General features: G+C 40.2%; 1 protein-coding gene across 2 annotated transcripts in view; it reads left to right on the top strand.

Moving 5' to 3' along the window:
* trpc7b (transient receptor potential cation channel, subfamily C, member 7b) overlaps positions 1–11,554 on the top strand; it is a 125,313-nt gene extending 113,759 nt beyond the window's left edge. For both annotated transcript variants that reach the window (XM_066668018.1, XM_066668019.1), the window contains 5 exons: positions 4,998–5,193; positions 6,019–6,240; positions 8,112–8,192; positions 10,145–10,220; positions 11,331–11,554. In XM_066668018.1, the coding sequence (XP_066524115.1) occupies positions 4,998–5,193; positions 6,019–6,240; positions 8,112–8,192; positions 10,145–10,220; positions 11,331–11,473 (718 nt within the window). In that variant the 3' untranslated portion in view covers positions 11,474–11,554. The remainder of the gene's footprint in view (positions 1–4,997; positions 5,194–6,018; positions 6,241–8,111; positions 8,193–10,144; positions 10,221–11,330) is intronic.
* Positions 11,555–13,041: the final 1,487 nt, after the last annotated feature.

Here is a 13,041-nt window from a genome sequence, read left to right as displayed (position 1 = left end):
TCACTCTTCTTGTATTGTATCTTTTTTTACTTTCTTTTAAATCCTCCTAGGTATGATAGTCTTCTATTGCCCTGACGTTAATGCTGGCATGTTTACCGCAGCATTTTTTGGAAGCTAAACTCTCCATTAAAGAGGTCATATTTATCGAAATAGTTTTGGCTCACAGCACAATACACTGGTTTCTAAGCTTATTAAACCTCTGTGGAGCGACCAGTCCATTGTCCCGGGAATGTCAGACGCTTCTTCGTTTGATTTTACACATTTTCTTTTTGTCTGTTTCCTTTTCTCAGTAATGGCCCCTTGACAGCTCCACATCATTTTAAACTCATAGCATTTAGTTCTCCCAGTGGAAGACAGATGGACAGAAACAGCAGTGCCTTTTTTTTGCGATCTGAAGCTGGGAGAGATAGCTTGGTGATTTACCAGGTCTTTTATGGTTCCCCTTTTCCGCCCGCATCATTCAGCAGATATTAGCATTTGCTTTTTTCCCCCTGTAACTTTTACCCAAGGGTATCTCATATCTCATTGTCCTGCCCTTGGAGTGCTTTTCCTCTACATATCTTCTAGCTTTTTTTTTTGTTTGTTGTGATCCTTGTGTCCTCCCTTGATAATACAGGTCCTCTGTGAAACCTGGGGGCACTGCATAGCTCCAGACTCTTCATTGCCTGTCAGGCAACGCCTTTTAGATACAGGTGGACTGATGGTGATGCAGTAGAAGAAGAATTTACTGGAGAGCACCAAGGACGTACAAATCCAGAATAGAAAAATTTCGAGGTCCAGGTTTCATTTTGTTGAAAGAGACAAACAGTGCCAGTGGCCAGCGAGGGTACTACTATGTCAGCTCTTAGTGAGGCTTCCTCTACACCAGCATCCTGTTTGGCTTTTCCGCTGGCCCTTCAAGCCATGAATTTGTTAGATACAATGTCCAGAGTCAAGTTGAATTCCAAGTTTATGTTCTCTTCAGAGTCCATTTATAGTTTTGTTCCCAGTACTGTTCAGAGTCTAAATTAATTTCCAAGTTCAGAGTCCTCCTGAGAGCATTAGAGAGTTGTCGTAGTGTCCCCTATCTGCAGCTGCTGCCTGAGTGCCGGCTCCCGAAGGACCTGCTTCTTCAGAGTTTGTCCACTGCGCAACTACTGCTTTAGTCATTGCTTCTCATGCAGCTACTTCATTGCTGAAAGCCCAGCAGCCCAGAAGAAGGCCTTTCAGACTTCTCAACCAGTCTCCTACTTACTGCCCTTTATGGTCCAGCTCAATCCTGCCCTTAGTTGTGCTGCCTAGGATTTTAAAATATAGTTTCCTGATTTGTGTTCTGCGCAGTTTTCTTATGTTTTGGTAGTTATGCTTTAGTTTCTGATTATGATTGTGCTAACTGGTTTTCATTTGTTATTGTCCTGTGTTGAGTATCGTATCTGGGGTGGGTTTGTTGTCTTGCTGTCATGCATCCATATGACTTCCTCTCTGTTTCATGCTCTGTTCTGTGCCTTCTTTTCTTGCTTTATGCCCATTATGTTTGAATGTCATTTTCTGTACTTTTATACGCTCAGTTTTGGGTTTGATTTTTGTTTACTATTCAGTCCTTCACATTAACTTATTCCCTGAAGTTGGCATCTGAGTTCCTTGCTCAGCTAGCTTTCCTGCTTCCTGTCCCTATGGTCCAGCCCAATCCAGCACTGCCCTCTGCTTTCCAGGATATGGCAGTAGCATCCTCTACTGCACAAGACATGGCAGCAGTGCCCAGTGCTGCCCTGCCAACTGGCCAGTTCCCCATAAGGCTGCTTGGCCAGGTCTCAGCTTGATTGCCCGGCCAGGTCCCTTTAATGTTGCCTTTAAAAGTCCTTTAATGTCTTTCAACTACTTCTCCAGATGGTCTCCTAGGCAGTACCCAGCCAGACTACCTAGCCAGTTAGTAGTCAGATCGTCCGACAGCTCCATGCTATGCTATAAGTCCATTTCCCTGGGTCACCATTGAACTTCCAGGCTTGGAAACTCAGCCAGTGCCCTGCCCAGGCTTTTGGTGAATAATCCTCTTTTCTAGTTTGTCCATGTTTGAGTTTTGTGTTGTTTTAGTCACTTTCGATAAAGTTTTTGTGGTATTTTCTCTATTTTGCAGCATGCGTTTTATTTTAGTGTTTTTGTTTTGAAAGTGGGCAGCACGGTGGTGCAGCAGGCAGTGTCGCAGTCACACAGCTCCAGGGATCTGGAGGTTGTGGGTTCTAGTCCCACTCCGGGTGACTGTCTGTGAGGAGTTGGTGTGTTCTCCCTGTGTCTGTGTGGGTTTCCTCCGGGTGCTCCAGTTTCCTCCCACAGTCCAAAAAAACGTGTTGGTAGGTGGATTGGCGACTCAAAAGTGTCCATGTTTTTCCCTGTGAAGGACTGGCGCCCCCTCCAGGGTGTTTCTTGTCTTGCACCCAGTGATTCCAGTGTATGATCTCAGTTCCTGTGTCTCTTGTTCTATTTCCAGTTCCTGTCTTTATCCCTGTGTCATGTAGCGGTAGGAACAGTGAGACAAAAGCAAGTGTGGACAGTGGTGACTTTACTTACACAGGCAGTGATATAAACAAAGAATAGATACACAGAATGTAAACACCCACAAACTACTATTACAAGAAACCGGATCCAAAGCCTGACACGAAGACTACAAAGATAAAGAGAGACAAACAGGAGCACCCGTGAGGTCGGTCACATGACTGACTAATAACTCACAGGTGCATGGAATGACTAGTGAAAGAAGTGTGAGACTAAAAGCACATGGCTCATCAAAACAAACTACAGAACAGAGAAACAGAACCAAACCAGAACACAATGTTCCTGTCACTTCATACAACACACAACCATAAAATAAAATTTGTTCTCTGCCTTTAACCCATCTGTGGCAGTGAACACACACACACACACACACACACACACACACAAACTAGTGATTAGGGGCAGCCACCCTCAGTGCCCAGGGAGCATTTGGGGGTTAGGAGTCTTGCTCAAGGGTACCTTAGCCATGGATGTTCCCACCAGTCCTGGGAATAGAACCTTCCGGTTCCAATGCCTGTCCACAAACCATTTCTGTGTCATGCTTCTTTTCCGTGAGCTTTCTGGTCCCCTGTGTAGGTTTCCTTCCCCAGTTCCTTTGCCCTGTTCATTTCTGTTGCCTTTGTTGTGTCAAGCCCTCTTGTTTTCTGTGTCTCTCCCGTGACCCACCCTCTGTGTTGTGGTCTTCCACGTATCGGGAGCTGCATTTCAGTCGCTCCTTTGTGTGGATTCTTTCAGCTATCTGTTCTGTGCGTTCTCTATTTTTCTCCTTCCCTGTTATGTTTCCTTGTTCTTTTTTCTTTTCTGTTTTTCCAAATGCTGTGTTTTTGTTTTGGTTCCTATTTTCTACTCTGGTCCTACACATGTTCTGGTATTTATTTTCAACCTGCCTCCGCCTCTCTCGTGTCTTTTCTCTGGTTCTCCGCCCTTCTTGTTCTGTCTCCCTGGAGGTTAATGTTCCCCTGCAGTGGGTAATATTCTGTTCTTGTGTATATAATTCTCATGATTCTCTTTGGGTATTTTTCAGTGCTGTCTCACCCCAGATTTATAGCTTGTTTGTTTCAAAATATGGTTTATATTTATCAAAGCTTTTATTTGCTTTTTTTTATACCATCGTGTATTTAATGCAGTAAAAATAAATTCTCTCTGCATTTGCTTCCAAGCCTCCTGTATTACAGTCATTAATCATGGCTCAGGAGAGTTTTAACATGTTTTTTGTTTGTTTTGAGTGTTCTTGTCGGTTCAGTTCCTCGTCTGTTCAAACATGGCTCTAATGTTCTCATAAATGTCTCATAAAAAAATAATTAATAACTTATGCTCATTTGGTCTGAAAATATAAAAATAAAAACCCTGGCACATTATTCTGTGTTTATATCTCTGTGTATTAAACTAAATATGTTTTTTATTATTATTGTTGGAACATGGGTGGTTTGAATATTTTGTTATATTTAATTATAAATGTATAATTAAATATAAATAGTATACATATGTGATGTAAACATCAACAAAGCCTTATTTAAACTGCCTCTCTGCCATCTGCATTATTTCAAACTTTTTATGTGGATGTGTTCTATCATTTTACCCCAGAAGCAAATAAAAAAACATTTGTTGCACAAAAGCACACACACACACACACACACACACACACACACACACACACACACACACACACACCAGGCAGCATCATTTTGCTGTTTGAACAAGGCATTGTATCACAATAAAAGCAACTTTATACAGGAGATTAAGTGAACCTTAGCTTAATGTTCAAAGTTTGTATTTGTCTCTTGTTTTTGTTCTTTATTAAATCCCCGTGTGTACCTCGACATGTCCTTGATTTAGGTTTTTGTTTCCACACATAGCAGAAAAACAGTGTGACCAGATTTCAAGGAAATATACAAGAAAATATATAGCACACACAAAAAGAGAGATTTAGCACATGAACAGGCCGAGATGTTTTAACTAGGAGAGATAATGAACCCAGGTGTGTAAAGAAATGAGTGGGTAGAGCCATGTAGGACCCAGGGCAGGTCTGAAGCATTTGCAAGTGGAACATTTCAGTCCAGTCACTCCAAAGGGGACATGCTATAGCAAGACCAGTCCTGGTGATTTGATAGTGATGAAATATTGTCACAAACTGTTTTGTAGAATGCAACTGATTGCTTCAGATTGTCTCAAAAAATGAAATACATGGAAAGTGTAGATAAAAGGTTTTGTTCCAGTGATGTTACCCGACTATGCTGCTCTGACAACAAGGATGCAGAGATTACACTCCTGTCAGAGTAGTGTAGCAGATACACCACTGTCTTCTATGCAGTAGTCTAGGCTTTGACTCCCTGCTTGGGTAAACACAATAAAGAGTCCTTGGACAAGACTCCTAACTGTACATGCTGTAAACACATTTATGGTCTTAACCATAATTGTAAATGAAAAATGTCACTGCAAACTCTGTTGTGTGTTTGTGTGTGTTTTAGGGTGGAGGAGAGTTTTAAGACCCTGTTCTGGTCTATTTTCGGCTTGTCGGAGGTGATCTCAGTGGTGCTGAAGTACGATCATAAGTTCATTGAGAACATTGGCTATGTGCTGTATGGAGTTTATAATGTCACCATGGTCGTGGTGTTGCTCAACATGCTCATAGCTATGATCAACAGCTCCTACCAGGAGATTGAGGTGAGCAATAACTCAGATCAGCTGCCAGCGTCGACATGCTAATCCCTATTAACAGCTAAAATATAATGACTGATGTTGCATTAAATGTGTTTTTAGCAGTCTCAGCCACACAGTGATTAATTATTGATTCAGGATTGTTAGTTTGCTCACGCTTCTCACCATTGTCCTGTTTGTTTCTCTCTCTCTCTCTCTCTCTCTCTCTCTCTCTCTCTCATCCTTCTTCTTTGCTCACCCTCCCTCTCTTTTCTATTAATTATTTATCCTCCTTATCTCTCTCTCTTGCTCTCTCTCTTCCACCACATTTCTCTTCATCTTCTACCTTCTTTTTGCCCTCTCCTTCTTTCTCCTTTATTCATTGATTTATTTCCATCTTTCTGCCTCTCATTCTATCTGTTTTCCCTCTCTTGTTCTTTATCTCTGTCTCTCGTTTGCTCTAGCGATGTTACCCTCTACATCTCTCTCTCTCTCTCTCTCTCTCTCTCTCTCTCTCTGTCTCTCTCACTAACTCTCTCTCTCTCTCTCTCTCTCTCACACACACACACACACACTTTCTCTCCTCTCTAATTTTCTCTTTTCCTTATTTGTTCAATCTCATTTTCTGGTTCTTTTTATCTTATCTCCCTATCTCCTCCCACTCTGTCTCTAATTCTCTCACTCACTCTTTCTCTCCATCTCACTGGGCCTTGCTCTCATCTTCCCATGTTCTCGTGTTCTTCCATTTTTTCCTTTGCCCTCCTCTTACTTTACTTTTTATCCTTTCATTTCAACATTTCACTTCTCTCTCTCTCTCTCTCTCTCTCTCTCTCTCTCTCTCTCTCTCTCCAGGAGGATGCTGATGTGGAGTGGAAGTTTGCCCGTGCTAAGTTATGGTTGTCGTATTTTGATGAGGGTCGTACATTGCCAGCACCCTTTAATCTGGTGCCCAGTCCAAAGTCCTTCTACTATCTGACGCTTCGCACAAAAGCCTGCCTGGTGCACCTCTGCAAAGCCAAGAGTCATCGCCATGACAACGAAGTGGAGATGGGCATGCTTAACTCACGACCAAAGGTTTGAACAATAACAAAGATGACCTATATTGACCTCTATGAGAAAGCCAAAATCAGACTTTTATAGTTATGCAGTCATGTGTGTATAGGACTGTGTGAGTGTGTGTTTGTGCATGTGTTTGTGGTTGGTTCTGTTGCCTCAATTGTGGCCCAGCACCCACTGCCACTGACCCTCTCCCCTGATCCAAGTTTGTTTTTATGTTGTATGGGACATTACAGGACTTCCATTGATTTTGTGGTGACATACCTTTACCTTATCCTTGAGTTACTAGTAACTGACTCCTACTTCTACCTGTTCACTGAGCATAGGCTCATTTGTAGCTACTCCAGAGTGTATTATGTATATTGTATTTTTATGTGCAAATACATACTAAATGAAGAAGAACTGATGAGGTTCTGAAGTGATGAGGTTCTGAGATGATGAAAAGAGAAAGCAGCCAACACACAGCTGTGTAAAAGCTATAGTGTAACTCTGTTATACCCAGTTGTGCCTTGGCGACTTTGTCTCTTCCTCACAGCTCAAATGTGAAAACCTCCTGTGATTGAGTTAAGAGTCCTTCCTCATCCTTCTTCTTCTTTTTTTTTTTCTTTTTGTTATTGTTCATTATTTGCCACTATTCCAGTTCCATTCAGCTCCAAGCTCATAAAGCGCTGTAGCACTTTACACAATCAGCTGCCTCTTCACAGCTGCTGAGCAAGCTCCTGCACTTTATAATCCCATAGAATAATACTGGCTTCTTATCATATCCTTTGTTTTATTCATTCGTCCACACTGATGTCTTTTTCAGTAAAAGTTTTGACTGAACTGTTTCTCTGAGAGGCAAGTGCAGATTGTAGAGCACTGCATGAAGAATAGTGTGCAGATTGTGGTTGCTGTTAGGGAAAATATATCTCCATTTTTGTCATTTTAACAGTTTTGACATAATGTGAAAATGCCAGCTGCTTTTACAGTGTGTTAGAACAACTCAAGAAATAAAATACATTGGAAGTTACAATGTAAAATGTTACAATGCTAAAATAAAAGCTTTACTTATTTTACATTGAAATGTAAGGTTTTATTTCCTTCCCTAAAAAGTTTATTAAATTGTAGATGCAAAGTTTTTGTCCAGCAGCAAAAATATACTGATGTCATTTACATCTCAGTGTTGAATTTTATTCAAGACACTATTTTAATGGTTATTCTTTGAATTAATTATTTATTGATAAAATGTATGTAAAATACCTGCTGTCATTTGTTAGGCTTTAGTCATGGGTCTGTATCTTTCTGATGCCACTAAACTACCTTTATATAAACGTACTGTTTTCATATAAACATTTTGGAAATGTCTTAATGTTTCTCTGGAGTTACATATAAGCGACGCTTGCTAATAGATGAATTCACTGTTACACATGAAATATCCACATGTTTCATCCCTAATTACAGTTACCTATGATGTAATTATCTTTAATGAATTACATGTCGTGTCATTAATAGTGCTAGTGGTAACTATCAATATGAACTTGTGTGACTGAAGTTGGTGCACTTGTGGAAGTACATAAACTGTACTTCAGTAATCCATTCCTTAAGTTGAATAGACTTTTAGTTGCGCTGCCCTTAATATGTAATAACACAGTTACTGTAGATATAAAATGGCACTAGTAATTTACCCCATGAAGACCACAGGGGTCTTTGTGCAGACATTTATCTTCTTTACCCTTCAGCCTTCCTGTGGCAGTCTTTGGAGAGATGCACACACACTGTCTTTGGATTTTTTAAAGATTGTTTCATAGACACAGATATTAACTCCTCTGATATAAAATTAAGCAGAGGTTACATATTGTAACACTTATCCCTGTTGTTGAATTTTAACGCTCGTTTTGTCTTTTGTTCAGCTGGATCGACATAGGGCCCACTTCAAAAGCAGAGAGGAGTCCACAATGAAGAAGCCCATCAAGAATCCCACACGTTACCAGGTACGGAAACGTGAGGGAAGGAGAGGGAGAAGCTGAGAAACAGAACACTGGAAAACAATAGTCTGAAGTAAATTAAGCTTGCAGTGTGTGCATATGTCAGAGAGGCTAACAGATATTTAGATACATATACTTACTGGCTGCTTTATTAGACACACTAGACTTGATGTTGGCCTTGTGAGAAAGAGGTTAATCTTCTTCTCAGGCACATTTTGCATTAACCCATTTCAAGACTTTGATCAGGGATCTGTTTTTCAAACTCAGGGCCACTATTGGGTGGAATCAACCCAGCAGTGATACTGATGGGTCTCTAGTGTTGCACCTGGTACACTCAAAACAGCATCACACACACAATTTTGTGTTGGTATCACTACAGTGCTGGAACTCATTTACTACTCAAATAATAACTGACTAGTGGAGGTCCTATGTCCACTCCAGAGAACACAGTTCTAATATTCCACAACCCACAGCTGAGGAGGAGCTTCATTAACTTCTGGTAGACACTTGGTACAGGGCATTATGACCTGGTGGGCGCTCCATATATTTTGTGATTATGTTGGCCAGGCTATTGTAGAACACCTTTGAAAACTATGGAGAGCTCGCACTGACAGAAAAGAGAATCACAACCTTTAAATGCAGGAGCTTGGCACTTAGTGGTAGAAGCAGGGTGGCAGAAGGAAAGCCACAGCCATAAAATGACCGTCACTTGGCGCTTCTAGTGTTCTAGTGTCATCAGATTCATCAATTTTTTCTACTTGTTTTACATCTACACAATTTTTTGCGATTGAACTGAGATGAACAATATTTCTTTTAAGTGATAGTTTGGACGCTAATTCTCAAGTTTTCAATGTCAATTCTTGAGAAGTTAAAGACAAAACTTTTTTTACATTTAATACCGCTTTTTTTCTCATGGGCAGTTATGCTTTCTAGTTATAAACATATGAGGTAGGGAAGGCTGAAAACTTCTCTACAGCAAGCACTCACACTTCATTGATATAGTATTAACATGTTTAGCATATTTCATGACATGGATAAACAAGCTTGTGGTTTTAACAACCAGTTATAAAGGAATACATTTTTGAGGAATTATTTCTAGTGTGTAACCGACTGTGAGTAGAACACAAGCTAATGTATTTCAACAGCTGCAGCACCCCTACCCCAGAAAGTCCCATAATCTGTGATGAGAAATCTGTTCACCCTACCAGTGAGCGTAGATACAAGGAAGATGTAACTAATAACACAGTATAGATAGACAGAGATAGGTAGAACGTCTGGAATCAATCAATCAAACAGATAGAGACAGACAGACAGAAAAACCAACAAGTCTCACCTAGGGCCGGTGTGTGGAATGCTGTCTTAAGGCTGTTGAACTCTGACACTGGTATGTAATTAGTTGTGAAAGTAGCAGTGTGAGTGTGACATTAATGCAGTGACGAAGAATCCACATACAGCTGCAGACGCATGTTTAAATACCATCACAATACTGCGAGATATAGGATTAAATGTCAGATTCTGCCATGCCATATTGAGCATGTCCCAGTACTAATCAGAAATATATCCATTAGAAGCGATGTAAAGGTTGCATTCTCTCAGAGTTTTATGTTTAGTCCTAGTCACTGTTTCTAGGAACTGCTTTTCCTTGATGTTCTCATTTATAAAGTCCTTCTATGAACTTCAAATAAACAGGATCACACTAAACAGCAGAGATGTAGAAGGTGATTGCTTGTTGAATGTGCGTGTGTGCGTGCGTGTGCATGCCTGTGTGGGTGCCTGCATGTGTGTTTTCTGAGATCTCATATCCAATAAAGTCTCTGTTTAGCTTTTATATCCTGTGGTGTCAGCCTGTATCAGGACAACTGACAATGGAAAAAAAGCACAGAAATGAAGTTTACAGAACATTAAGCAGTCTATCTTCCCATTCCCTCCCTCTCTCTCTCTCTCTCTCTCCTACACAGAAGATTATGAAGCGTCTCATAAAGAGATACGTTCTGAAGGCACAGGTCGACCGAGAGAATGATGAAGTCAATGAAGGTAGAAATCTAATATGCTTAAATGATTATTACATTTACTAGCACTCTGAGTGGCGTACTGGTGTGAGTGTGTGTGTAGTTTTAATTGTAGCCTGTGTTTTTAGAGGATACATCTAAACTAATACCACAGAGCCTGCCATCATACAAATCCCAGTCAAATAAAACACATACACCATATACATGACAACAGAACCAGAACTAACTGGAGAGCTGGGAATCGATGGAGAGACTGGCAGAGACAGATAGACAGGGTTTGTGTTTAAAGAAATGATTAAGATGTAAATACATTCATTCAGAGTTGATGTGAGCCGCTCCATTTTCCAGAAACATGCAGATTTAGAATATTTCACAGTGGCGTGATAGGAGCCAGACGTCTGGTTTGTAAAACACCTCTAAAAGCTCCCTCGCAAAAAAAAAAAAAACCTGTTAAATGAAAAGTTTATGCGCTGCTTTATGTCTGAGACACTGTTTAATGACAGCTTTGACAGGGTTAAAATGTGTTTTAAGGATTACTGTTTGGCAAAATGGGCATGGATACACGTGTGTGCCCCTGTTTGAGCATGCAGACAGAGTGAACTGGAGTGTGTGTGTGTGTGTGTGTGCACAGCACATGTCTAAACACAGATGCTAATTATTTAGTGCCGACACTGATGTATGTGATGAAGATGAAGTACCTCCAGCTGAGTGTATCTGTGTGTATCTCTGTGTGTGTGTGTGTGTGTGTGTGAGAGAGAGAGAGAGAGATATTTTTTCTACAAATCATTTGAAACAATTTAATCTGCACAATGAGAGTTTGTTAGAAATCTGCTATATATTTATACACATAATAAAGGATTGATTGTAAACCTTTGGATTGTAGTGTACATTATTTCGGCTACAAAAAGATACAAAATAAAATGTACTTGTTTTTCTGAATTCCATTCAGGTGAAGAATAATGGCTCAAATGTTCAAGAGCAGTATTCATTCTCTAAATCACACAAACACATCCTATAAGCCTCTCTCTCTCTCTCTCTCTCTCTCTGTGTGTGTGTGTGTGTGTGTGTGTGTGTGTGTGTGTGTGTGTGTGTGTGTGTGTGTGTATGAACACTTATACGTGTTTGTCTGTTTCAGGTGAGTTGAAGGAGATAAAGCAGGATATTTCCAGTCTGCGATATGAGCTCCTGGAGGAAAAATCTCAGGCCACAGAAGAACTGGCCAACCTCATCCAACAACTCAGCGACAAGTTTGGCAAAAACACCAAAAAACAGCCCTGAGAGAAAGAGAGGGAGTGATGAAAAAATGAGAAACAGTGGAGATAATGGAGGAAAAGGAGAAACAGGAAGAGAAATGAAGAGAAGGAGAAGACTAAACTGAAGGAGGAAGAAGAGAGGAGAAAAAAGAGGAGAGAGTGGATGGGGAGCACACTTTAAGCAATAAAGGTTCTTTGGTGCAATGCCACAGATGATCCGCTTTTGTTTCTCTACCAAACTTGGCATGTTTCTTTTTTTTTTCCGACTGAACAAGTCTACAGAGAAGCATAAGGGGTTCTTCTATAGCTTCACACCAAAGAATTGTTTTTGCCACGTTTATTTTGCAGAGAGAGAGAGAGAGGGAGAGAGAGAGAGAGAGAGAGAACACACCAGTTGTAGATGTGTGATAAGTGAGGAGGAGAGTGTGATTAAGAACACAATAAAAGCCTTTTCTGAATTGCTTTGACACAGTTCTAAACCGGGGTACATTGGTCACATGTGAAAACTATGAAGCTGCTAAGGTGTCATGAATAATGTTTTATAATTAATGTGAGTATGCCATAAATTAATAAATAGAGACCTATGGAGTTAAATGACTGGTGGCAACATATTATACATTGTGGTGTCCACTACGGCCCCCCAGCTTGGGGGCGGTGCTAATCAGAGCTACTCAGGGCATGCCCCACAAACCCGGTAGAGAAGACTCTTGTTCTATGTCGGAGGGTAGTATCTTGTTGGTATAAATCAGTCCATTATCTTATATTTTTATTTTGTTAAATCCACTGTTATGCTTTCCTCTCCCTCATCAATGTCTTTGCTACAGTATGGTGGACAGAAGTCATCATACACTGAGGCCACAATGGTATGTATCTGACCACACGATAATATCCATGAATATGTTCATTAACGACCATAAAAAATGATGCTTACTGGGAATCCATATATTGATTTGTGCATTAGTATTTTATTTTGTGGCAATAACTCACAAATGATCGTTATTATTTCACCTTAGTGGCTCCATAGAAAACACATTCTTTATTCTGCAACGACAAGGCACTTTCTCTGCTATCCACTTTCCTTCACAGCAATAACCCCCAAACTAATGGCATTAGTCTAACTTTAGATTAGAACAGAGACAAGGGGACAAGTGTGTAATGAGTATGAAACCATTAGAAGTGATCACCGCTCATGGATTCTCATAACTGATTTCAGTAGTTTTATAGATTTGAATTAAAGATGAAACCTTCTCCTGCAGTGAAGATCAATACTGAGGTTAGCTTTAGAGGGTGTTATTGACTCGAGGTGGAATAAAGACATAGTAGATATTTTGAATTGTGAGTAGAATGTAATCTGTTTTGTTCTTTCAAGTCCATTGTTTTAAAGAGAGTAGCAGTATTTCCATATCCTTCTTAAGTCTGTATAAAACTGCATAAGCCCATAAGAATAACTTTCATAGACATATACAACTGTAAAGGCTTATTCCACCAAGTGTCAGACATCATAAAGGATGCTTTAGTCAGTTTCATCTTTGAAGTTAGGACCATTGGCATACACCTACTTAATAATCTGTAAAGCATTGTACGTGCAAAGTG

The sequence above is a fragment of the Hoplias malabaricus genome, chromosome 4 (assembly GCF_029633855.1).
Source record: "Hoplias malabaricus isolate fHopMal1 chromosome 4, fHopMal1.hap1, whole genome shotgun sequence".
Taxonomy (NCBI): domain Eukaryota; kingdom Metazoa; phylum Chordata; class Actinopteri; order Characiformes; family Erythrinidae; genus Hoplias; species Hoplias malabaricus.
This window is presented reverse-complemented; position numbering and strand designations above follow the sequence as displayed.